The 23,754-nt window shown below is 56.6% G+C and overlaps 1 protein-coding gene across 1 annotated transcript; it reads left to right on the top strand.

Annotated features, from left to right (window-relative positions):
- Window positions 1-5,097: 5,097 nt before the first annotated feature.
- Window positions 5,098-14,166, top strand: DLL1 (delta like canonical Notch ligand 1). The gene is made up of 11 exons (XM_030316812.1): window positions 5,098-5,789; window positions 5,996-6,292; window positions 6,990-7,050; window positions 7,291-7,548; window positions 9,405-9,465; window positions 9,971-10,101; window positions 10,225-10,394; window positions 10,508-10,724; window positions 12,257-13,061; window positions 13,261-13,378; window positions 13,489-14,166. Exons 1-11 carry the CDS (start codon window positions 5,736-5,738, stop codon window positions 13,492-13,494), a joined length of 2,178 nt encoding a protein of 725 aa, XP_030172672.1. The 5' UTR covers window positions 5,098-5,735; the 3' UTR covers window positions 13,495-14,166.
- The last annotated feature ends 9,588 nt before the right edge of the window (window positions 14,167-23,754 follow it).

Genomic DNA, 23,754 nt, shown 5'->3' with positions numbered 1-23,754 from the left:
AAGGAAAGGTTAGATGGCACGCCATGACCCTTCCCCACCGGGAAGGCCGGGCCACCGTGCCACTTACAGTCTCCAGCGGCCCAGCCTGCTCTGAGAAGGGAAAGCTTTAGGAGAAACTGTCAGGACCTCTGCTTCTCCTGCTGGGGTCTGTCCTCCTGCCACTAGCCCCCCCCCCCCCCACGCCCCACATGAACCTGCCGGCCCAAAGTCACTGTCCTGGCTGTCTGTGGGGCCATCTCTGCTATGAGGGGGCTGCCCTAGGAGGTCAGAAGAGGCTATGGATGGGGCCTCACTGGGTTTGCTGTGACCTGTTTATTCTCCAGCAACAGGGAGGCCTCCAGTGTCTAAATGTAAGCTAGCTCTGCCCGCCTCCCCTTCTTTTTCCCTGCTGGGTATGAATGGATGGCTTAGGTCAGAATGTACCTTCAACGACAGATCCACACAGGGCTCAGTCAAGTCTAAACAAATCCGTATATCCATAGGGGTCAGTGTGTGTGAGGCTCTGGGAGACTCGAGACAGCCTTAAGAAGTAAGAAGTAAGCGTCCCTAGTGACTACACTACACAGACTCAGGGCTTACGGAAGAGATCTGCACCTTCACAGCAAGTTGGTCAATTTGTCTGCTATTTTAACCACTTTGTGATTCCAAAACTGCTGTGGGAGGTACAGGCTTCTGTTTGTGGAATAAATAAATCACGGGGATGAAGGTGCAGCATAGGGAACATAGTCAATGGGATTGTAATAGCGTTGTATGGTTAAAAAAAAAAAAAAAAAGATACCCAAACTGTGACTGATGAGAAGGGGCAGTAGGATGTATTGCTGGGGGATGTGATACTAATTAATAAACATGCTTTAGGTCCCCTCCTCCTCCTCCTTCTCCTAGTAACCTGGCATGTTTGATCAACACCAGATTTGCTGCTTGGAAGTTTTTTTATTTTGTTGTTCTGAACAAGGACTCTAATTCTTCTCAGGAATAAGAGAACCTCTCTGTTGGGTATACAGTATTCAGTTGGTGTAAGAAAACACAAACATCACTCCAGTCTCCAGACTTGTTTATACAGAAAACTGAACCTGTGGCTGGCTTAGACTCTGGAGCCTATTCTGGGCATTGTTTTTTGCAATCTGCCCAGACCCTCCTTCCTCTTCCCACAACCACCACACACACACACACACACACACACACACACACACACACACACCCTGAGAATAGAACCTTTCTTTGGGCAAAAGGGGACTGAAACAGATTTGGGTGTCCACAGTATTTCGTCACACCAGTACTGAGGTGGCCACATTTAATTTGATAAAATGATGACTGGGAGCCTTTCCCCCAAGTCGCCTAATAAAATGATGGGGAAAATAACCAGGGTCTCCAGTAAACAGGGAACTTAGCTGTAGTTGTTGTGGCCATGGTTCTGGTCATACAACCCGAGCCTACCCTAGCCACTAGGTTATTCAGGCTATGAGCTATGCATGCCTGGCAAAACTAAAACCCCACCACCAGGCAGCAAATCTCTGTGTCCTCTCCTGTGTCTGATGGATTGGGTGCCTTCTAAGCCCTAATGAGTCTCACTTTGTACAGTAAATTTGCTGAGAAATCAAAAAGTATTTAAAAGAAAGTTTCCTGCTTTTTCCTAATAAGCAAGGTGAGGATTTATGGTGTGCGGGGAGGAGGGGATCTGGCCACTAGGGCCGGCGTGGAGGCAAGTCTATTTAACATACTCTAGCTGGAGCCTCCTCCTGCATTTAGGGGGTTCAGAGTGCGTTGCGGGAGTATAGAGACACGCAGTCAGGAGTGGAAAAACGCCATTTGGTTCGGAGCAGATGGCTGGCTAGGGGGCTGATGGCGTCTAAAGGCGTGTCCCCCCCTTCAGCCTGAATCCCTAAGGGCTCCCCTTGTCTTCCCAATCAATGAAAATTAAAGTGCAAAGAAAGGATGAATAGTTGGACCTCGAGTCTCTCCTTTGTTCATCTCAGCTACTGGTGTGCAGGAGTTAAACTACAACAGGCCCCTACAGAAACACAGAAGTTAAACAGTCTCCCGTTAGCTCAGCTTTGAAAGGGAGAGGGGGAGAGGGACCAGTGTGAGGTGGGGGGAGAGGGAAAGAGAAGGAGGAGGAGGAGGAGGAGGAGGAGGAGGAGGAGGAGGAGGAGGAGAAGGAGAAGGGGAAGGGGGAGAAGAAGAAGGGGGAGGAGGAGGAGAAGGAGGAGAGGAGGAGGAAGGAGAAGGAGAAGGAGAGAGGAGAGGAGAGGAAGAAAAAAGAAGAGGAAAGAACAGGAGGAGGAGGAAGGAGAAGAAAAGGGCTTTCTGCTTGATTTCCCCAATACAGAATCGCGTGGCATAAATTAAGTTGGAAAAGAATGAACGCTTTGGGCAGGATTCTGATGGATTTTACGATGCCTTTCAGTTCCGCTTTGCCGCTGTAATCGAGAAATCTGTGCCACGTCAATTTAACAAATACTTGATACTGAGGGGGGTTTGTTAAAGATTTGGGGCAAGTCTTTTCCCCCCAAGGTTTAAGCCCTTGCGCGTGGAACTTTTTATTTCCAGTTTTCTAAACAGGCATTCAGACGAGACTATTTCCCACTTCCATTTTCTAATTAAAAGGTTCCTGAAATTTCATTTCTTACTGAAATCTACTCTCAGACTCAGAGGCACAGAGGATTTAGAGCTCACATTCCTTTCTTCCTTTGTGTCTCCCTTGCTCCTGGAACCCTCTCACCTCCCTCCCACCCACCCAGCTCCCCCCCACCATACACACACACACACACACACACACCAACTTCTATGCTGTAGAGAGAGCAAAGTTCTCAGAAACTAGCTTTCAGAGGAAACATGGATGTAGTGAGAAAAGGATGCTGACACTAGGTGGCAAGATTAAATTAGGATTCATGCTGACCCGGCCCTGTGGGGATGTAGCACGTCCTTACAAAGTCTGCAAAGGGTGGCCACACTGGGATTGCCACCATCCCGGGGGTGTAGCATCTTTGAAGTCTCCATTTGTTCTGAACCAAACAGTAGGGGGTTCTGGTGGGGTCCAAGCTTGCCTTTCTCACTTCACCCTTACATGCACATTACTTTCGACTCATTCTTTGCTTTTTGACCAGGCAGCAGTGGAAAACCTAATGTGTACAGATCTGTCAATTCAGGAACTTTACGGGTATTTGGGAGCCGAAGAAACAAGGTTCTGGTTGCCTAACGTCCAGAAGGATGGCCATGGTTGAGTCCCCAAGTGATTTTAGATTGTTGTTTACAGTGGTTTTACTTGGTATTTCCTCTCTTCCTGCTCATTAAACAGTACTTTGTGATCTCCACACCCGCTGCAATGAAGGTCACATTTTGCCGGGACAGCGCCGGTTCCCACCAATAAGGTGGCTATAGCACACCTGCGGCGAGGCCCTTGTGGCCAGGCACCCTGGGGCTGTGTCACACACCGGGTGACATTTACTCCCACATTCACACCTTCCACCCTGATGACACCGCCGTAGGTGCTGGGGGAGGGGGAGGGGAGCAGACAGGGTTGGGAAAAAGACCCCGAAGTGTGCCTAATGAAGCTGGATGCCAGAGTAGGGGTCCATGCGCCACCTTAATTCTGCATTGAGCACACAGGCATGAGAGCAATTTAGATAATTCATTGTGTGATACGTGTGTTCTCAGCCCTCCCAATAAACTCATTTCCCTTAAAAAAAATGAAAACAAAAGTTCTAGTGTCTGATGGACGTGTAAAAACCTAATAAGGTGATGGTTGTGTAAAGATTTCGGGTGGGGGGGGCGGGCTGGAAGGTCTTTAGAACATGTGCCGGACATTGTTGCAGAGGCCGCGGCGCGCGCGGAGGGGAGCTCTTTCTCTCGGCATTGTGCGGGGAGCAGGTGCGGTCCGCATTACCATACAGCTGAGCGCACAAAGAGCCACTGATTCAGCCTCGCACAATAACAGACTGCCTTAATGACAGCCACGCGAACGACACACACCAAACTCACTTTTTACCAAGCGGAGGGAGGCCGAGGGGGGAATACCCAGGAGAGAGGGGCTGGACACCCAGGAAAGGTGGCGGTGGCCGAGAATCGCTCCGGGAAGGACGTGTGCGCGCGCGCGCGTGTGTATGTGCGCGCGCGCGTGTGCGGGGCGGGGGTGCGGGCACTAGTTTGAGGCGTCAGGATCTCCCAGCTTGGCGGGGGGGGGTGGGGGGGGGGAGGCGCATAGCGCTACCCAGACCCCGCCCCCACCGGCCGCCTCCCGCTGGCGCGGGGACTCCGGGGTCCCCGGGGGCGCCGCGCTCGCCTCAGCCCTGCTTTCGGAGGACTCCCGGACGCAGCGTCGCCGTCCTCGGCCGGGTGGCTCGTCGATGTCAGACCTTCCCAAACTTCCCGAAACTCACGGCCGCCCGCCCGCTGCGCGCGCCCGCCCCTTTCCGACCACGCTCGCGGCCCCCGCGCCCCCAGACCCCGAGGCCCGGCCCGCGCGGGGAGACGGCACGCAGACGCCGCGTCGGCCGGGCGAGTGTCCCAGGCCGCGTCCGGCGGCCCCAGGCGGGCGGCCCTCGGCGGGGCCGGAGGCTCGGCACCGCCCCCGCGCGTCCCCGCGTGTCCCCGCGGGGCTCCGGGAGCCTGCGGCCGGCGGCAGAGCCGAGGGGCCGCGGCCAGGGCCCCCTCCTCGCGAGCGCAGGGGATTCTCGCGGCGAACATTTTGCAGGAATGTAAATGAGCGCGTTTTGTGTGGTGCGGAGGAAGGCGGGGGGCGGGGGCGGGGGCAGGGGAGGGCCGGGGGCGGGGAGGTGTGGGGGCGGGGAGGAGGTTGCACATTTTACAGCTCACTGACCATTTGGCGATCCATTGAGAGGAGGGTTTGGAAAAGTGGCTCCTTTGTGACAGCTCTCGCCAGATTGGGGGGCTGCTCATTTGCATCTCATTAGCCATGCGGGCGGCCGGCGGGATATAAGGGCGGCCGGCGCCGGCGAGCGCAGACCTCGGCGCGCACCCGCGGAGAGCGGCCGGGCCGAGCGCGCACCGGACGCGCAGCCGTGGCGCGGCGTCTCCGCTCGCCACCCGCCGCCCTGTGCCGGGACCCCGTGCTGTTTAGGTGGATGGCACCGGCTGGGTCCTTCGGGGAGACGCGTGTCTGCGCGGGGGCGCGGGACACACGAGTCCGGGACGCTCCCGGCACGCACGCCGCCGCCGAGTGACACGGGCCCGAGCCGCAGGGCGCGCCGCGCACACTCGCCGCCGCCGGGGTCCCTGCGCGCGCTCCGCGGGGCCCGGGATTATCGCCTCGCCGGTGGGATTTCCAGACCTCGGCTCTCTAATCGGACTCGGAGGAAGCTCTTTGGGAATTAAGCTGAAAATCTGGACGCTTCCTCCCCTCCCCCCCCCCTTTTTTTTTCCTGGGAAGAAGCTTGAGACAAAACCAGGAAGCCAACGACCCCTACCTACTGGTGGACTGGAAGAAAGGAGGAAAACCGAAAGTTGCGGCTCCATCAGCAGGCTCGGAGCCAGCCCTTTGCTCGTGCACCCCCAGAGCGCCGTCACCCGCGCAGGGCGGATCTGGACGACCGCAGCCCCCGAAAGAGGAGACACGGGCTCCGGAAGAAAGGAGCCCTGATCACCCCGGCCCGCGGCGGAGCGGCGGCGCTTCTCTGTCCACGCTCCTGGGGGTCCACCGCCACCCTCGGGCACCCCCCGCAGTTCTAGGGCCCGAAGGCGGGGGCGCAGGGGAGCTCGAGCGCGTCCAGCGGTGCACCATGGGCCGCCGGTGCGCCCTGGCCCTCGCCGTGGTGTCGGCCCTGCTGTGCCAGGTAAGTTGTCGGCTGGGGTGTCCAGGGCCCCGCTGTCAGGGCGGGTGTCGATGGGGCACCCGGGAGCCGCGAGGCGTCAGGCAGGGCACCGGGGGCGCAGGGGGGTGGCGAGCCGGGCCGGCGGAGCCCGCGGTGAACCCGAAAGCTAGCCTCGGAGCGCAGGGCCCCGCGCCCTCAGCCCCGCCCCCCGCCCCCCCCTCCCCCAGGTCTGGACCTCCGGGGTGTTCGAGCTGAAGCTTCAGGAGTTCGTCAACAAGAAGGGGCTGCTGGGAAACCGCAACTGCTGCCGCGGGGGCGCGGGGCCGCCGCCGTGCGCCTGCAGGACCTTCTTCCGCGTGTGCCTCAAGCACTATCAGGCCAGCGTGTCTCCTGAGCCACCCTGTACCTACGGCAGCGCAGTCACGCCGGTGCTGGGCGTGGACTCCTTCAGCCTGCCCGACGGCGCGGGCGCCGACCCCGCCTTTAGCAACCCCATCCGCTTCCCCTTCGGCTTTACCTGGCCGGTGAGCGCTGCACCTGCGGGGCGGGGCGGGGCGGGGGCCTCGACGGGTCAGCCCCGCGCCAGGCACGCTGGGGGCGCGCACCGGCGGGGTGCCGGGGAGGGGAGGCGGGCGGGCGCCGCGGTCCTCAGGGTGGCGGCGGAAGGGGCCAGGCCCGGAGCATCGCCTCCACGCCCCGAGTGACCCTTCAGGCGGCAGAGTGACAGCCGGGCTACCGCGGGGCCGAGAGGCGGAGGGTCTGGGAGGTTTCGGAACCGGCCTCTGCCCGTAGCTCCCCGGTCCAGCGAGCGCCTTCTCGGGGGACAGTTCTCTCGTTGCGCTGTCTATGGGCAGGTTGAACTGCCTTCGCAGCATGACAGCCCCTGGCCCCTGTGTGTAGCCCCCCCCCCCCCCACCCGGTGACTGATGACAATCCCTGCAGCCCCGCCTGCTCGCAGCCTTTTTTTTTTTTTTTTTTTTAACGTGATATCCTGTACTAACAGGCTGAAAAAACACATCAGGAAACCACTCTTTAAAAAGTTCTTCCATTTCCTTGAGGAAAGTGAAAACAGGCAAGAGATGTCCGGAGACCCTGCTCTGGGCACACAGATCTGCACCGCACCCCAGGCGGTTCCGGACTTGGGTGACCCGAGAGCGTCCCTTTGGGTTTTGGTTTTTAACATTTCTAGTTTATCTTCTGTCTCCTCCCCCTTTCTCCCAGGGCACCTTTTCGCTGATCATTGAAGCCCTTCACACAGATTCTCCTGATGACCTCACAACAGGTAAAAACAAATCAAAAAACTCCAAAACCAAGTCAACAGTTTCCCCAGTCAGTACGTACTTGACCTCTTGTCTCCACCAGAAATCAGCTTCTGTGCTTACATTCTGCAAACTCCTGCAGGAGGCTCTGGGTGGAGGGCCTGTGGCCTCCTCCCCTGCATCACACGTCAGTTCTACTTCCCCCAGTGCCCCAAGCCTCTGGGTTCTTGGTCAGAACCAACGGGAGCACCGTCTTCCCACAGAAAACCCAGAAAGACTCATCAGCCGCCTGGCCACGCAGAGGCACCTGACTGTGGGCGAGGAGTGGTCTCAGGACCTGCACAGCAGCGGCCGAACAGACCTCAAGTATTCCTACCGCTTTGTGTGTGACGAGCACTACTACGGGGACGGCTGCTCCGTCTTCTGTCGCCCCCGAGACGACGCCTTCGGCCACTTCACCTGCGGGGAGAGGGGGGAAAAAGTCTGCGATCCTGGCTGGAAAGGCCAGTACTGCACTGAACGTGAGTTCCTGCTTCCCTCCTTGGTCTACTTCCAGGCCAGAGCTCCCAGGGAGTGGGGGTGGGAGTATTCTGTGAGCTAGTGGGGTCCTCAGATGTCAGCAGTGGAGTGATGCCCTGGTGGGGAAACTGAGGCCAGAGAGCTGGAGAAACTCGCCGAGACCTCACAGCTAGCCAGCAGCGGGATTGGGGTCAACTCAGAAGTTTTAACTTCCGCTATGGGAAGCTGCCTTTCTTAATCAGGGAGGATTTTGGAGACAGGGCCAGGGGTCAGGAAGTGAGCCGGAGGGAGAGGGAGAGGAGGAAGGAAGGGAGGAACAGAGAGGAGAGTTTGTATGTGGAGGCGCATGCTCCAAACCAGTTCTCTTTGCCAGGACAGCGTCTCATTGGAAAAATGCTTCGTTTTCTTTCTAGAGTTGGTGTGCTTGGCCTTTTCGCAGACTGAGCGTATTTGCAAATACTCTGCGTGACGCACGTGTGTTGTTAATGACATAGTCCCTCATAGGGGTCTGTGGACAGGAGACCGTGTGTGTCAGCTGAGGCCTGGGTAGGCAAGAGCCACAGGGGAAGGGGCCCGCCTGCCAGAGCGCACACTGCGCTCACAAAACACCTTGCCTGGGGAAGAAATACCTTCACCAAAAGGCGACGGGCCCTGCCTGCCCCATGATTCTGGTGGAGAGCGGGAGGCCTGCCAGGCTTCCGCTGGCTCCTGGGCCTGCTTCAGGTTGGTAGGCCTCTCTTCAGCTTGCGGAGGCCTCACTGCCAGTCTGCACACCCAGGGGTTGGGTTTCCCTCTAGTTAGGGGTTGGGTGGGCCCTGGAACTCCCCAGAAACCCTGGTGACTTTTCCTTCTCCTGCCCTGGAGCAGGCGAACCTCCCTCCTTGTCCTTAGGCCCAGAACCTCTTGCCAGGGAGGTCTCTCAGTTCTGATTCGTGCCTGGGGGTGAGGGTAGGTCATTGTTTTGAGCTGCGCCCAGGCCTGAGCGGGCTCTGTTGTCTTACAAACTTGGAGCAGCTCGTGGATGAGTTTCATAACTCTGTGAAGGAAGCCAGCTCCACATCAGCCCCCACCCCCGCGGGGACCTCTGGCCTGCCTGCTGCCTTCCGTCCGCTCCCCTCCCTCCTCTTCTTCGCTGCGGGGGAGCCGTAAACTTAAACTTTTTTCTTCTTATTCAAACACTGGAGCCTCTCCCCGCCCCCAGCTAGCGCGTGCCATCGATTAGATCTCTCCGGGCAAAGGCGGCGGGAGCGCACGCCAGCTCCCATTGGCGGAAAGGGCTCGCGCGCACACGCGTGTCTGTGTGTGTGTGTGTGTGTGTGTGTGTGTGTGTGTGTGTGTGTATGTGTGTGTACACACACGCCGGGGGTGTGTGTGCGGGTGGGGGCGGGGGGCGGGGGAGGCGGTATTGTCGCACTGGGGCAGCTGCTGGGAGAGCAGAGACAATAGAGCAGCTGTCTTGCCCTGGTACTCTGCATACCAGCTGTCCACCCTTATCGACACACACACTTTCTGGGTATTAAGAGGTGGAGCTTTGTGCATAGAATTGGGAAGTGGGGGAGGAGGAGGGGGAAGGACTTCTGACCCTCTCAGAAGAAAAGGGGATGGGGTGGGGGTGGGGGTTTCCGCGCTCTTTTGTCCTGGAGCCGCTGTGTTAAGAAGAATGCTCATCCCAGGGCGGAGTGAAGTCCACAGTTACCAGGCAGGACCGTGGATACTCCACAGATGGAGATTAACTCCGCTGGGTCTGCCAACTGAGCTGAGCAAGTTTTGTCCCAACCGCATTGTGGCAGCAGCCCCCGGTTGTGTTGGGGAGGATCTTGGGGTGGGGCTTGACCCCGTGTCTTCTCTTTGCTTGTAGCAATCTGCTTGCCAGGATGCGACGAGCTGCATGGGTTTTGTGACAAGCCAGGGGAGTGCAAGTAAGTGTGCAAAAGGGGTTTTTCCCTTCTCTGCTTCTCCTTGTACCTGGTGTATTTGTAAAGTAGCTCTGGGTGATGGTTTGAAAACTTCAGGTAAGAGTAGCTGGCTGTCGGGGTTGGAGCCGTTATTCTCGTGTTTCTACTTAGTAAACATACAGAAACACGTAGAGTCACGGGTTGTCAGCCACGGAAGCCCCTCGGTGGTTATGGGAACGTACGGATAGCTGTCTGCCAGGAATTGACATTGAAGATGTCAAACTTTTTGGCATCCTAGGACCACCTAGGGAGCCCCTAAAAATGCTGTCCCAGTGAGCCTCACTCCCAGAAATCAGACCCTCTGAGGCACTGGCGTGTTTGCAGGCTCCCGAGGAGACTCTGGTGTTCTGCCTCGTTTGAGAGCCAGACGTGTTGGTGTCGCTGGAAGGTGGTTTCTCGTGGGTCGGGCGTGTGTGTGACCGTGAGCCCGGTGGTGCCGGCGCCCGCCTGACACGTGCTCTCTTCCTAGGTGCAGAGTGGGCTGGCAGAGCCGGTACTGTGACCAGTGCATCCGGTACCCAGGCTGCCTCCACGGCACCTGCCAGCAGCCCTGGCAGTGCAACTGCCAGGAGGGCTGGGGTGGCCTCTTCTGCAACCAGGGTGAGCCCCCAGCCCCATCCAGCAGCCCCGGGCTTCCCTGGCTTCGTCCCGGGGAAGATGTGGTCTCCCTGAGTCTGACCCTGGGCTTCTCTCTCCTCCTCCTCCCGCCTCTGCCCCTCGCAGACCTGAACTACTGCACACACCACAAGCCCTGCAGGAACGGAGCCACCTGCACTAACACGGGCCAGGGAAGTTACACCTGCTCTTGCCGGCCGGGGTACTCAGGGGCCAACTGTGAGACGGAGATCGACGAGTGTGGCGCCAGCCCCTGCAGGAATGGAGGCAGCTGCACGGTGAGTCCGGCCCCAGCAGGATTTCCTGTTGAACGGGGGCGCTGGTTTGATACGCATCACGTGGGTCTCTTGGAGCGACCCTGTGACAGCGCTTTATCTTCTCTGCGACGCAGGATCTTGAGAATGGCTACTCTTGCACGTGCCCCCCCGGCTTCTACGGCAGAATCTGTGAGCTGAGTGCCATGGCGTGTGCCGACGGCCCCTGCTTCAACGGGGGACGGTGCTCAGACAACCCCGAAGGAGGGTACACCTGCCGCTGCCCCGTGGGCTTCTCCGGCTTTAACTGTGAGAAGAAGGTGGATTCCTGCAGCTCTTCACCCTGTTCTCATGGTAGGACGGCAGCCCCAGCCGCTCTGAGACTTTGTCAGGTGGTCAGCACTGATGAGAACACATTAGAGAGCACACGCGTTTCGTTTCCAACCAAACACGTCACTTTGCAAGCTACCCCGAGGTTACGGAGCCCTTTCAACTGAACAGAAACTCTTCACAGAAGTGTTATCCCCGAGCCTGGAAATGCTCAAGGAGCGAGAAAGGCAGGCAGGAGTGTGGATTCTCACGTCCTACAGGGGGAGCCTGAGGCAGAGAGGTGGGATGACTTCTCAAGGTCATATCGCACCACAGGTGTCTGAGTCGGGGCCATGATTCAGTAGATTGCGCTCCAATGGCAGCCCAGCGACTGTTTTTGGAGGGAAGCCCGGCTCAGCTCTGTCACCCAAACATAACCGTCTGGTGTGTCTGTGCAGAAGTGTGGTCTGTTGACGGGCCCCCTGCTCCCCCGTGAGTGGGTAGAGGAGAGAAGCTGGGGCCAGACATGCCAGGCCTTCTGTGAGCTTCGCCATTAGCCACGATGATTGACAGAGAGGAAATCCCTGTCCTTCTGCTGTCCACGTGCCGTACAGAGGGCGTGGCGGTCCTGTGGGCTCAGGCTCTGCCTCCTGTTTGTTTCTACCCACTGAAGCAACAGAAAGGTTGGCTGCTTTATTTTAGAGGCAGAATAGCAGGAGGTTTGACAGATTGGCTCTCGAAGGACAGAGACCTCTTCCACTCCCTCCTTTCTTCCTCTTCCTTTCTGTTGTCAACCCTGCTCTTTTCACTGACTGTGGAACTGCAGGCAAGCACGTCAGCCTCATTAAGCCTCAGTTTCCCCATCTGCAAACCGGGTCTTTTGTGGGATGTCGTGAAAGTGAATGCAACGCTGTAGCCAAAGCGCCGTGTACTGCCCCGGTGGGAGCGGAGCTGCTGGGAGGGTTAGCTGCGGGGGTGCCCAGTCAGCGTCCGACTTCTGCTCAGGGCATGATCTCAAGGCCCGTGAGTTTGAGCCCCGCGTCGGGCTCTGTGCTGGGAGCTCAGAACCTGGAGCCCGCTTCGGATTCTGTGTCTCCCTCTTTCTCTCTGCCCCTCCCCCGCTCACACTCTGTCTCTCTCTCTCTCTCTCTCTCTCTCTCTCTCTCTTTAAATTTAAATAAACTTGGGGCGCCTGGAGGGCTCAGTCGGTGGAGCGTCCGACTTCGGCTCGGGTCATGATCTCACAGTTCACGAGTTCAAGCCCCGTGTCCGGCTCTGTGCTGGCAGCTCGGAGCCTGGAGCCTGCTTCCGATTCGGATTCTGTGTCTCCCTCTCTCTCTCTTTCTGCCCCTCCTCTGCTTGCACTCTGTCTCTTTCAAAAATAAACAAACGCTAAAAAAATACTTAAAGAAATGAGATATTAGCTGTATCGTTTGCAGTTTACTGAGCTAGAGCTGGACCAGACCCCTGCCCTGATGTTTGTGTCTAGGCCACGGCTGCCTCGTCTGTCTCGCATCCCCGGTGTACCTTGCAGGACTGACACGTAGCAAGGCTTCAGAATGTGTCCTGTGTTCCAGGTGCACAGTGTGTGGACCTTGGTGATGCTTACCTGTGCCGCTGCCAGGCTGGCTTCTCCGGGAGGCGCTGCGCAGACAACGTGGATGATTGTGCCTCCTCCCCGTGTGCCAATGGGGGCACCTGCCGGGACGGCGTGAACGAGTACTCCTGCACCTGTCCCCCAGGTTACACAGGCAGGAACTGCAGTGCCCCTGTCAGCAGGTGTGAGCACGCGCCCTGCCACAACGGGGCCACCTGCCACGAGCGGGACCGGCGTTACCTGTGTGAGTGCGCCCGGGGCTACGGGGGCCCCAACTGCCAGTTCTTGCTGCCTGAGCCGCCCCCGGGCCCGGCGGTGGTGGCGGACCTCACCGAGAAGTACGTGGAGGGCCAGGCCGGGCCCTTCCCCTGGGTGGCCGTCTGTGCCGGCGTGGTGCTTGTCCTCATGCTGCTGCTGGGCTGTGCCGCCGCCGTGGTCTGCGTGCGGCTCAGGCTGCAGAAGGACCGGCCCCCTGCCGAGCCCTGCCGTGGGGAGGCGGAGACGATGAACAACCTGGCCAACTGCCAGCGCGAGAAGGACATCTGTGTCAGCGTCATCGGGGCCACGCAGATCAAGAACACCAACAAGAAGGTTGACTTCCACGGGGACCACGGGGCTGATAAGAACGGTCTCAAGGCCCGCTACCCTGCTGTGGATTATAACCTAGTGCAGGACCTCAAGGGCGACGCTGCGGCCGCCGTCAGGGACCCCCATGGCAAGCGTGACGCCAAGGGCCAGCCCCAGGGCTCTGCAGGGGAGGAGAAGAGCACCCCGACACTCAGGGGGTGCGTGCTGCGGGCCGGGAGGGGACACGCGGGAAGGCCGGCCTGGGAGGGCGCCCCGATGCGAGGGGGTGCTGCGCTCTGCAGTCAGACGCTCTACCCCTGAGCTTTACCCCCGAAGGGGGTGCTGCACTCTGGGCCGGCGCTGGTCAGTTTTTCCTGTCCTCACGTGTTTCTTGCGGTTCTTTTATTTTCCCCCCAGTGGAGAAGCACCTGAAAGAAAAAGACCAGACTCCGTGTATTCTGCTTCAAAAGACACAAAGTACCAGTCAGTGTACGTCATATCGGAGGAGAAAGACGAGTGCGTCATAGCGACCGAGGTCAGTGCGCAGCCCGGGCCTGGTCTCGGGGCGGAAGCGGGGGGGAGAAGTCAGAGGGTGCCGACCTCTGTCTGGAACTAACTTCCCATCCTGTCCTGTGGGCCCACCAGGTGTGAAAGGGAAGTGATACGGCAAAGTTCCCGTTTCTCTTAAAATAAATAAAATTCCAAGGATATATGCCCCAGTGGATGCTGCTTGAAAGAGGAAAGGGAGACCCCCGGACTGCTGCCGAGGAACCGACCCGGACCCAGCCGGCTCTCCCTTCCGAGGCCAGCTGGGGACGCGGCGTGGCTGCAGCTCGGCGGCGGCCAAGGGGCCTGTTGCACTGCCTTCTAGGACGTTCCCATTGCACTATGGACAGTTGGCTTTTGAAAAATATATATTTAAACGAATGGACCTGATTACTACGTGAGAAGCATGCACTGCCTGAAGTGTATATTTTGGGTTCTCATGAGCCGGTCTTTTCTGGAATTAGAATCACAAACACTGCCTTTATCGTCCTTTTTGATACTAAAATGTGTTTTTTCTAGGTGGAAAAAAAATGCGTGTTATTTTTTTGGACTTGTAAAAATATTTTTCAGGATATCTGTAAAGCTTGAGTATTTTGTGATGTTCATTTTTTATAATTTAAATCTTTGGTAAATATGTACAAAGGCACTTCGGGTCTATGTGACTATATTTTTTTGTATATAAATGTATTTATGGAATATTGTGCAAATGTTATTTGAGTTTTTTACTGTTTTGTTAATGAAGAAAATCCTTTTTAAAATATTTTTCCAAAATAAATATTATGAACGATGACTAGAGGTGTGCTTCCTCACCACGCCCTGTGCTCGCTCCCCCTAGACAGAAACGGCTTCTGATTGTCGATTTTCAGTGTCTTTGCCTGGTTTCAGTGGCTTCTGTCTGCCTCAGAGAAGCCTGCACAGTTATCACCAGGGCGTCTCCGGGAGGGGCCGAGGGAGGCTGGCCGGCTCCTGAGCAGCCCCTGGGCTCGCCGGGGGTATCACGGGCACATGCAACTCCGCATCGTGCTGACGGGTCCGAGGACCCTCAGAGCTGGCCACCTTTCTGAGCCTTGTTATTCGGGGGCTGGAACAGAGCCTCATTTGGGATCAAATACCCGTGAGACGCTTTTGTATTGCCATGGCAAAGGCTTTTTGTCTTAGGATAATACTATTCATCCATTTGTTTATGGGTTATTTCCAGTCAATTCGAGAGAGTTCGTTGCCTTCTAACTCAACAGTTGTGGGGGGACGGAGAGCGGTAAGATAAAAACGTTTTTTATTGAGCGCTGACTACCGGCCCCGGGGAAACCGCTGTGCCTGGCTGGGCTGGTTACTCCTGGTGCTGGCATTACTCCTTTTACAGGAGAGGAAGCTGAGGTTTGGGGAGGTGAAGCTTCTCGCTCAGGGTCAGTCAGTGGCAGAGTTAATGTTCAAATCTGGCAGTCGGGCTCCGTACCCCAGTTTACTTGTTAATTTATGTAATAATTTATTCAATAATTGTCGGACACTCAGCTTCTCATTGACAGCAGGACCTGGGGATTTAATAGGCCTCATCACCGGTGTGGTTTGGTGGCTCCAGAGCGTCAGTGTCCTTTGTCAGCTAAGATGACAAGCCCATGTTGGGACAGGTGGCTTATTTCTGGGGTCAGAGGGGAGCAGGGAGAGGAACAGAACTTACTGGTCTAATCACCCAAAGGGAAAACATCAGTGAGCTGTTCTTGGTCCAGTGACCGTGATAAGTTTATCCCACTGGCACTTGCTGTACAGGTGGAAATTGCGGGGTCTTCCGGGGAGGGGGGAGGACAGCATGTGTGCTAACCAGTCAGCACGTCCGTCCTTACGTGTACAGATGAGCGAGACCCCCCAAAACAACACCAGGTGGGCTCGACGACACACACAAATCCTGGAGCACCCCTCTGTGGATGCTTCTGTAGCGGACACAACCCAGTCTATCCCGACCCTTTGGGTCGCCTGGGTTGTTATTTTGGAATAGCCCCTTCCAGGCGAGGGCTCCGGTGGAGGGATTTCTCCATGGAAAGAAGTTAGTGGCAGGGCCAGGGTGTGAGTGGGGCGGATTTGGGGCTCTGAACCAGCTCCGTCCTTGCCCTGCGCCCCAGGCTCACTGGAAAGGGTTAGCGGCATATTCTAGCATCACCGAAGGAGCTGCCAGTGTTGCCCTCAGGAGTCAGGATCCAGTGTAAGAGCTGGTGGCCGTGCACCCGTTCACACTTGCCAGCCTGGAGTAGGGTTAGTGGCTCCCTCACACTTTCAGAAGTGGCCTGGTGTGGGTAATAGATCGGAGAGCTCATCTGTTTTCAAAAGTACGGAGTTTGCTGGGATTCTTGTGAAGCCCACTCCATAAAAGGCCCTCAAAGTGCTCAAAGGTAACCTCACCCTCACCTCCTCAGCCTTGTAAAGTCAGGAAATCCCTCCATCTTTCCTCTGAGGCAAGTAACCTGCCTGAGGAGCAAATCAGACTTAAAACTTGAGGTTTCGGAGCTCCCAGGGCTCTGTTGGACTCCTTGAGTCCCGTCGGAGAATAATGTTTTAGTTTGACATTTACAGGTGGCCTCTCGGCTCTCAGGGTTTATGTCACCTGCAGCAGGAAATCAGGTGGGCAGATCCAAAAGAGCCAGATAAAAACAGGGGCCTTTGTAGACCCGCCGTGACTCACCTGCCGGGCAGTGGCCAGTGCCACCACTTGCAGCCACATTCTCCAAGTGCCCTGCCGGGGCAGGAAGGAGCGGTAGGGCACTTGGAACAGCGAGAGTGGCGGGTCCCTCCAGCAGGAGCCGCGCTGAGCCGTGCGCCGGGCTTCCTGGTCCTGAGAGGAACCCTGAGTGTGGGTTGTGGCCACGCAGTGAGAAAGGCTCACACAACACCCAGCCGGGGTCTCCTGTTAGGGCCTCTACCGTCCAGCCTCCCTGGGACTCCAGTGAGACCAGTGAGTGAGGTGAGGCACACGTGCTTCTCCTGAGGTGTCTTCCTTTGTCTGGACGTAATTTGAGACTTCAGAACAGTGCAAAGAACCCTCGGGACTTCAGTGTTGCCGAGTCTGCATTTCTGCAGTCAGGGCGCACACTCCCTTCTTGTTCATGGCAGGACAGACTCGCGAGCCACCTGGGACGCAGCAGGTCGTGGTCTGTCGCTGCTGCAGATTTAGGCAGTGTCCCTGTGTCCTCAGGGGCACCGCCTTTCAGGCTCAGCAGGTGCCCCAGGCCCGCGGCTGCTTCCTCTGCCCGGGCTCTGCCTCTTCCCCGTGAGCCCTGGGCCACTTCGGTGGGGAACGGCAGTGACCACATTTCTAATTGCGTGCGCTGGGAAGCTCGAAGCGACGAGTAGTTGCCAAGTTGCAGACAGGGCCACCTGTGTGAAAGCCCGAGAGCGGCTCCGGGACCGTTCACTTGGGGCCCCATGACTCGCTTCGCACGGTTGATTCAGACAGGCCAACACCACCACTCACCAGGTATTTCTGCAAAGAACGGTGAACACGAATCTGATCAGACCCCTGAAGGACACAGTCAGGACACCCCTGGGCGTAAGAAGAACGGAAGGGGATGGAAGGGGTTGGAAGAAACTTGGTTAAAAACATTCAGAGCCAGCTGTGCATTTTAATGATATTTAAGTGTACTCATCGGGTTTTTTTGATGTGAGACGTTATTACTGTTAAATAAAAAAAAGCCCTCATCTTTTAGAGGAAAAACTCTAACATACTTATAGATGAGACAGTATTACCTCTGACGCTTGGGATTTGCCTCAAAATGACCCGAGATGGGGCACGGAGTGCGGGCGGCACGCGGGCGGAACAAGAAGGGCCACTCGTGGAAGCCGGATGCAGGCACCTGGTGGGGTTGACTCTGCCATTCTCCCCTCCTCCGTACGTTTGAAACCTCCCATGGGCAGATGCACGAAGGCGAGTCATACGGTGAATAGACACACACACACACACACACACGTGGTGTAATTGACCGATGTGCGTGCCAGGCCGTGTCTATGAGATGACGCATCTCAAACGCAGTGGACTGTAGGGAGGTTTTCCCCGTTTGCGTGTTCAGGTGAAACCAAGCAAACCAAATGGGCTGAGACACAAATGTATTTGCTTGGGAGCTTTGGTGCCACAGTCCCGGGTCCGGGCCCAGGCTCCGCCTGTTGGCCCGTTACTCACCACGCCGGTGAGAGGTAGATGCTAAGGGTCTCCGTGGGGCAGCACCATATGGACCACACTCCCCACGGGCTACCAGGGGCTTCCCAAAGCACAGCTCTGAGTGTGTCACCCCTGGGTAAAACCGGCGAAGGCATCCACTGCTCCAGCATGAAGTTCAAAGTTCTTTTTTCTTTTTCGTTTTTATATTTTGAGAGAGAGAGAGAGAGAGAGAGAGAGGGGGAATGCAAGCGGGGAGGGGCAGAGAGGGAGAGAGAGCATCTTAAGCAGGCTCCACATTTAACACGGAGCCTGACTGGGGGCTGGCTCTCACTACCATGAGATCATGACCTGAGCCAAAGTCAAGAATAGGGCGCTTCAACGACTGAGTCACCCAGGTGCTGCAAGGGTCTAACTTCCTAACCTGGTTTGTCCTTTGTGTGACCTGTATCCCGCCTGTCACTTCAGCTCCAGCCGTGCTGGCTGCTGCCTCACACTCTCCACCCTCCCTCCTGCCCAGGCCTCAGATGTAATTTTCCATCTGTTGGATGCTCTGCTGTCTAGCCGGCTCCTCCTCAAAATGCCAGCTTCCAGGGAACCGTCTCTTGACGCCCCAGACGAGGTGCCTGTACCTGTCACCCCGGTCTCATGGTAGCTTGCCTGAGCCACCCAGAGGGCAGGGCCAGTCGGCACGACTTCTGCCGGCTTTGTGTTCCTCCAATCAGGAGGAAAGGGAGGCTCGTGAGCCTTGGGGCCGTTGCCAGTGCCAACACAGGAAGGGGCCCCTGGTTTATACGGTCCTGACCCGGCAGGCTCACGGGGTGCCAGGCAGTGGCAGAATGGGGAGGAACAGAGAGAAATAAAATGTTCAAGGAGAGTTCAATCAACAGATTTTGGGTGACCTGCCCAGCAGCTCCCTTTCAGCAGCCCAGAAGAGATTCCCGTAGGTGGGGACTCTCCAAGCAAATGTTGAGATCAGAGCTGGCAGCCTGGAGTGTGCTGAGGTCCTGCAGCCCCCTCCCTCCCTGGGCACAGGGTGAGCGGCGTCCTCGCACTGCTCGGTGACGCTGGTGGGCAGGCTGCTGTGGAGGACTGAGCCCTCTCTCCTGACTCTTCCCGCTTCCTGCAGCGAGTGCAGCTGCTGCCCCTTACTGCCTGTGAGGACGAGGACGCGTGGCAGAGCAGGAGGTGCGGGGTGGCGGGGGGGGGGGGGCGTCTCGGACTCGGAAGCCACTGACTGAGGGAGCCCAACCTCAGCGGAGCAGCCCCGGCAAGTTTGCCGAATGAAGCACTTGTCCTAGCACACGTCCTTTCCCTGCGATGTTCCAAGCCTCTCTTAGTTTCGAGGGGGTGCCCGGAGGCCCCCGGCAGACTGGTAAGTACTTTATTTTTTTATTTTTATTTTTTTCACATATATCTATGTTTAATGTTTATTTATTTTTGAGAGACAGAGAGAGACAGAGTGCGAGTAGTGGAGGGGCAGCGAGAGAGAGAGAGAGAGAGAGAGAGAGAGAGACAGAATCGGAAGCAGGCTCCAGGCTCTGAGCTGTCAGCACAGAGCCCGACGCGGGACTGGAACTCACGAACCGTGAGGTCATAATCTGAGCTGAGGTCGGACACTTAATGGACTGAGCCCCCCAGGCGCCGTGGGTAAGTACTTTAAGGCATCTGTTGTGTGTGTGTGTTTCTGCACCTGGAGGGCAGATGGGGTCAGAGGTAGGTTCTTGGACTCTTTTTCCCCCAAATTTCTTTCCTTCTCCATCTTCTTGAAAAGGATAAGAGTCTGGGTAACAAAATGCCTCTTGATTACCAGGGTAGTGTGACCTTGAAATCCCAAGGTCAAGTGAAACGTGCTTGTTAAATGTCTGCCTGCCTCCTTCGCTTGTTCTATTCTTGCCTGGAAAGCATCTCCTCCTTTTAGATGTGTCTCTTTGACTCCCGTACTCACTGAGACCTGCTCTGTGCCCTGCCCTGTTCTGGCAGTGGGCATAAATGCTGAATAAGATGCCAGGTTGTTCCTAGGAGCTCAGCAGGAAAGATGGGGAACATGGCGAAGCCTGCTTGCATTTTGTTCCCCTCCTACGAGTACACAGAGGGTCTCGCTTCCTGAAGCTTGGGTAGAGCGCCCGTGTGATTATTGTCGTCAGCAGATGGGAGTGGGGGTCAGGTCCCTCAGGCTGAAGGGTTAGGTGCTGGGGTGAGGCTCTCCCACCCCTCTTCTCTGGACACCCTGACACCCCTGGGTCTTCTGAACGCAGGGACTGAACCAAGTCTTGCTTGAAGAACTTTACTTCAAACATTTGTTGTTCAAACCAACCAACCAATAAACAAATGTTTATTGTATGATGTATGTACATATTGTGTGTGTTGTATGATGTATGTATGATGTAATAAACAAATGTTTACTGTATGATGCAGCTGGAAAGAATCTGGTGGAGAACAAGTGTATCCTGTTCTCCAGCTGCACCCTGATAGAGTTGATCTTTCTCCCATCTTTCGATGTTTGGATTGTTTCCAAATTCTAGCATCCGAATAGTATTTATTGAATATCTTTACATAATCATTGTATCTCATTTTTCCTTTATAATACATTTTTAGGTGGAATTATATTGTCAAAGGGAATGAACATTGTAAAGACACTTGCTGTCTCTTTATGAATTCCCACTGGAAAACTTATGCCAATTTACATAAACCAACCAGCTGCTCTTTACCAACAATATGTATCATGATTTTAGCATTTATTCACCAATCTGATGAATAGTGTATAAAAGCTGTTTTCCACTTTAGTTTGTTAAATGAGGGGCTGAAAAGTCCTTTTTGTTTGCTATTTGAGTTCACATTCTTTCTGTCACACCAGGTACCCCCACTGCCCGTTAGTGAGGACCTACTGTGTGTCAGGTATTTTAAAACACATCAGTTTAGAGTTCATAACACACCTGAGTGAGTATAATTAGTTCCTTTTGTGGAGGCTAGAAAGGCCACTGACATCATGGGGACCACAGACTTGGTGCAGGGTCCAGCCAGGTGAGCCTGACAGGTGACACTTTCTTCCGGAAACGTCCCCTCCACAGATTCCCTTGAGTGTATTTAGAGCCAACACTTCCCTATGTTGGGTTTTCTTTATGGATGTATTTTTATGTATTTATTTAATTGGGTCATCTTTTTTTGTTTTGGGGTTTTTTTTTTGAGAGAGAGAGAGAGAGAGAGCACAAGAGAATGACAGGGGGAGGGGCAGAGAGGGAGAGAAAGACTCTCAAACAGGTTCCATGCTTGGTGTGGAGACTGAGGACCCTGGGATCGGGACCTGAGCCGAAATCAAGATCGGAGGCTCAAGCGGCTGAGCCCCCCAGGCGCCCCCCATCTCGTTTTTCCAAACAACTTTGAGGTATAACTTACGCGCGGTAAGACGCACACATATCAAGCTCACAGTCGGACGAGTGTTGAGAGACTTGTGTGCTCGGGAGACCAACGCCGTGGTGAAGACGGAGAGTGGCCCTGGACGCCCCTCGCGTCCACAGTCCCTGCCAGCCCAGTTAGCGGACCTCAGCAGAGACAGGTTCTAGAAATCCACAGAGAAGGAAGCTGTTCACACTGTGTTCTCAGCGGTATCTCTGCTCCTGCATCAGTCAGTCCTCGTCTGCACTGCTCAGGGGTTTGGTAAGAAATGTTCCACGCAAATCAGTGGGGCGGGGTGGGGGGCCGTGAAGGGCCTCTCCCTGCCGGGTCGCCGGTCTCTGCGGTCTGCGTGTGTGGTCTCTGGGGCTTCCTCGGTCCGCGTCCGGAGAAGCCCACCCCCGCAGATGCGGTCGGCGTCACCAGCTTCCAGTGTCCCCCTTCTCTCTCTCCGCTCCTTCGGCACTGCCTCTGGCCCTTTCTCCCCTGAGGCCAGGCCTCTCTGCGAGACGCGCGGGCGCTGGCACCGTCGGGAGGACGGGTTGCAGCCGGGAAGGTGGCCTCTCCCAGCGGCTCTCCGGAGGGATCCAGGAGGCCGCAACGGCCCCGGACCCAGACTAGGTTCCGGGGTGACTGGCTGGGAACAGTTCGGGGAGGGAGGAAGGGGCTGAGGAGGCCTGGGGGCAGCCGTGTGGGCGGAGTGAGTGAGATCGTGCACACGTCCACCGCGAGGGTCACGAAGGCCGGCGCCTACTCTGGCTCCAGCCCCGCCACCCTCCCGGTCGTAGGACATTGTTGACTTCACAGGGCAGAAATCCTTCTGGGTAACGGTTCTGTTACTTTCCTCCTCACGCCGCCGCCCAGCCCGTCCCAGCCGTGCTTCTGGCTCCCCCACCCCGCTGGGTCTGAGGTGTAGACACACCTGCTTGGGCGGACCCTCTGGCAGAGACAAAGGACTTCTCCCCGACTCATTTTCGCTTTAACTCCATTTGGATCGGAGCACCTGTGTCACGGGGCCCCTGCGGGGACAGCTTGTGGCAGCCGTGGAAACTCTGGACACCTGACCTCGGGCACCAGCGTGAACAGGGTGCCTGGCGCCCGGAGCTCACCCGCTGAGCCCTCGGCCTCTGCGTGTCCTGGGCCAGCGGGCTAGGGCTCCGCGACAGGGGAGCCTAGGGCGTGTGGCTGAAGAAAGCGACGCCTGCGGTTTTCCCGCACGCTGTACCCCTGAGGCTGGGGGCAGTGGTGGATGGAGACCGTCGGTGAGAGGGTGGGGACGAGGCGCCTATGCGTTCGCGTGTCCTCCTGAAGGGAGAGGTGAGCCTGCAGTGCCGGCCACGGCGGCCCCGCCACGGCGGAGCTGGGAGGCACAGAGAGGGACCCCGATGCTGCCACAGCCCCGAGGGAGCTGCAGGAGGAGGCCACGCCGGGGCGTGACGCGTCCGGGCCGTATCGCTGGCCGGCCCGGGAGACCAGAGTCTGTAGATGCCGGGACCTGATGACTGCGGGGAGGCCGGCTTGAGTCCAGGCGGCAGATAGCGTCACATCCCAGGCTCTACGCACTTCACCCCACGCTGAACACCTGCTCTCAACGTATCTCCACCCGACACAAATCAGATGAAGTTTGAACAATTATCCAACCAGTCTGAAAATACTTTAAAATAAATCGGAACCTAAACTCAATGTTACGGCTCAGATCATCAGATGACACTGATCAAACCAACCCGTTAGCACAGACGGCCTTTTAATGTTGTGCTATAGACAGTCAGTGTAAGCCAAAGAATCGTCGTGCCCGAAACGGAGGCTCCGGGAGCCGCAAAGAGAAGACTGCTTGGTGCTCCACCCGCAAGCAGACAGGTGTCCACAGCCAGATTCCACCATGTTGGCATTTGCTCTGTCATGGCCCCAGGGGCCCCAGCCTATTCTCGACCTGCAAGGCCTCAGATGTTCCCCCAGGAGCTACGGGAGGGGGGCTCTCCCCCAGAAAACCCTTATTCTCAGACGTGAAGACCGAAGTCCACCGAGGTTTCTGACATTTTGCCCACACCCCACGGCCTCCTGGTGGCCACTGATCCTACTTGAATCTCTTTTCAAAACTATTTCTGACCTGTTACAATAGATTCACTTCACAGTCTCTGGACTTTTGGGAATCTTGGATTCTAAGTGGGAAGCATAATCTCTATTCTGTCAACAGGGAAACCGAGGCCGGGACTGGTAGTGGGCCTGTGTGCTTGCCACACGTCCTGTACTCCTGTATCCTGTCCATGACGATTCTCCCTCTGCCATCCAGGAGGCTCCCCCTCATCTGCTGACCCACCCCTTCTGGAAGTCTTCCCTAAACCACACAGGAAGACAGAGGCGTGGTCCTCCGCAACCACGGGCCTGAGGAGGCCGCTCGCGTGGCTGGCCACGAGGCTTCGTAGTGTTGTGAAGCCGGAGCTCCCTCCAGGTCGTGCGCCGTCTGCAGACAAGCGATCTATCTGGTGCCTGTGTCACCCGGTAGGTTCCAACACCGTGGAAGAAGGGAAGGAGGAGCCTGCAAAACAAGGTCAAGATGTGGGGCCAGTGGGGAGTTCCTTGCTGCTGAGAACTTTGTTTCTCTCATTGTGATGCTGGGCTTTTCTGTTGCTTTATCAGAAGGGAGGGGTTGCTGCTGGTCCTCTGCCCACCCCAGTTAGGTGTGCTGAGCTCAGTGCCACCAGCTGCAAACATTTTCAGGTGAATCTTGTCGGCCAGGTCTTCCTTCTGGCATCAGAGCACCTTGCGTGCTGGGACTGGGTCTCCTGGAAATGATGCAGACTTTACCCCTGACGTCACCCAGGGCTCACCGATAA

The sequence above is a fragment of the Lynx canadensis genome, chromosome B2 (genome assembly GCF_007474595.2).
Source record: "Lynx canadensis isolate LIC74 chromosome B2, mLynCan4.pri.v2, whole genome shotgun sequence".
NCBI lineage: Eukaryota > Metazoa > Chordata > Mammalia > Carnivora > Felidae > Lynx > Lynx canadensis.
Note: the sequence above shows the minus strand (reverse complement) of the source record. Positions and strands in the feature narration are given on the sequence as shown.